Below are 942 nucleotides of genomic sequence, written 5' to 3' on the forward strand. Positions count from 1 at the left end.
GTGTCGGTCAGGTTGACTTGATGGATGATGAATTGGTTGCCGATCGCGACGATGTGCGTGTCGGGCACACGCTGCGCGACCCACACCGCGGACGCCCCCGTGTCGTCCGGCAAGATGTGGAACACCCACCCTTCCTTCGTATCCGTGACAGTCGATGTGAATCGGCTGGCCACGGAGTTGTTGGGATGTTGGGCTCATAACCTCTTGAAGATAAAGTGGGAATTGAATGAAATAAGTCTGGTTATCAAGCGCATCACGATTCCAGTTCTTGTACGGCGGCGCTCACGGTTTGGCGTACTTGCTGGACCCGCGATTGATCGGAGAAGGATTGCCGTGGGGCAACCGGTTAAGCCTGGAGGACATCCTGTTCAAGTTTCCCGTTGACGAAGTGCCCCGCGAGTCATGGGATGAAACCCGAGCACAAACCTTTGCCGTGCAGAGGACGTCGAGTGCCGCATCAGAGCGGAGCTTCTCGACCATTGGCTTCCTACATTCGAAGCTCCGGAGCCGCCTGAACCCGAAGGACGTCGACAAGCTGACTTTTATCAAAAGTAACTTGCCAGCGTTCTACGACTACGCCCTGCACGATGTGGCCGAAGATGATCCATCGGGCAGCGAAGAGTAGGGGAGTGGAGTGGAACAGTATGCAGAATACAACCAAAAGTTGTATTGTCTCAATTTGAAGTTTTAATGTTTTAACCTATAACCATAATTCCACTAAAAAACGTATGAGTTTTTTTCCATTCCTGGATTGATCTGACCTCCGACGGACGGCTCGACTGGCCACTGCTCCTCTGCCCACGGCCATCTGTGGTTACGATGACGCGGGCCAACTCTCCGAACGCAATTTGCCATGACACGTACGATCTTATTCCTGCCGACTCTACTTGATGAAGGCATAGCCCTTGGCCTTGGTCGTGCGGCGGCCCAACCAAAAGCCCA

The 942-nt window shown here is 53.5% G+C and overlaps 1 protein-coding gene across 1 annotated transcript; it reads left to right on the top strand.

The window, feature by feature from the left end:
- Nucleotides 1–51: 51 nt before the first annotated feature.
- On the top strand, nucleotides 52–625 carry H310_08993 (hypothetical protein; the record flags this gene model as incomplete). The annotated part of the gene is made up of 2 exons (XM_008874934.1): nucleotides 52–138; nucleotides 266–625. The coding sequence occupies 2 exons, from the start codon at nucleotides 52–54 to the stop codon at nucleotides 623–625; spliced, it is 447 nt and encodes a 148-aa protein (XP_008873156.1).
- Between the last annotated feature and the right edge of the window lie 317 nt (nucleotides 626–942).

This window comes from Aphanomyces invadans (genome assembly GCF_000520115.1).
Source record: "Aphanomyces invadans strain NJM9701 unplaced genomic scaffold supercont1.19, whole genome shotgun sequence".
NCBI classification, from domain to species: Eukaryota; Oomycota; class Saprolegniomycetes; order Saprolegniales; family Verrucalvaceae; genus Aphanomyces; species Aphanomyces invadans.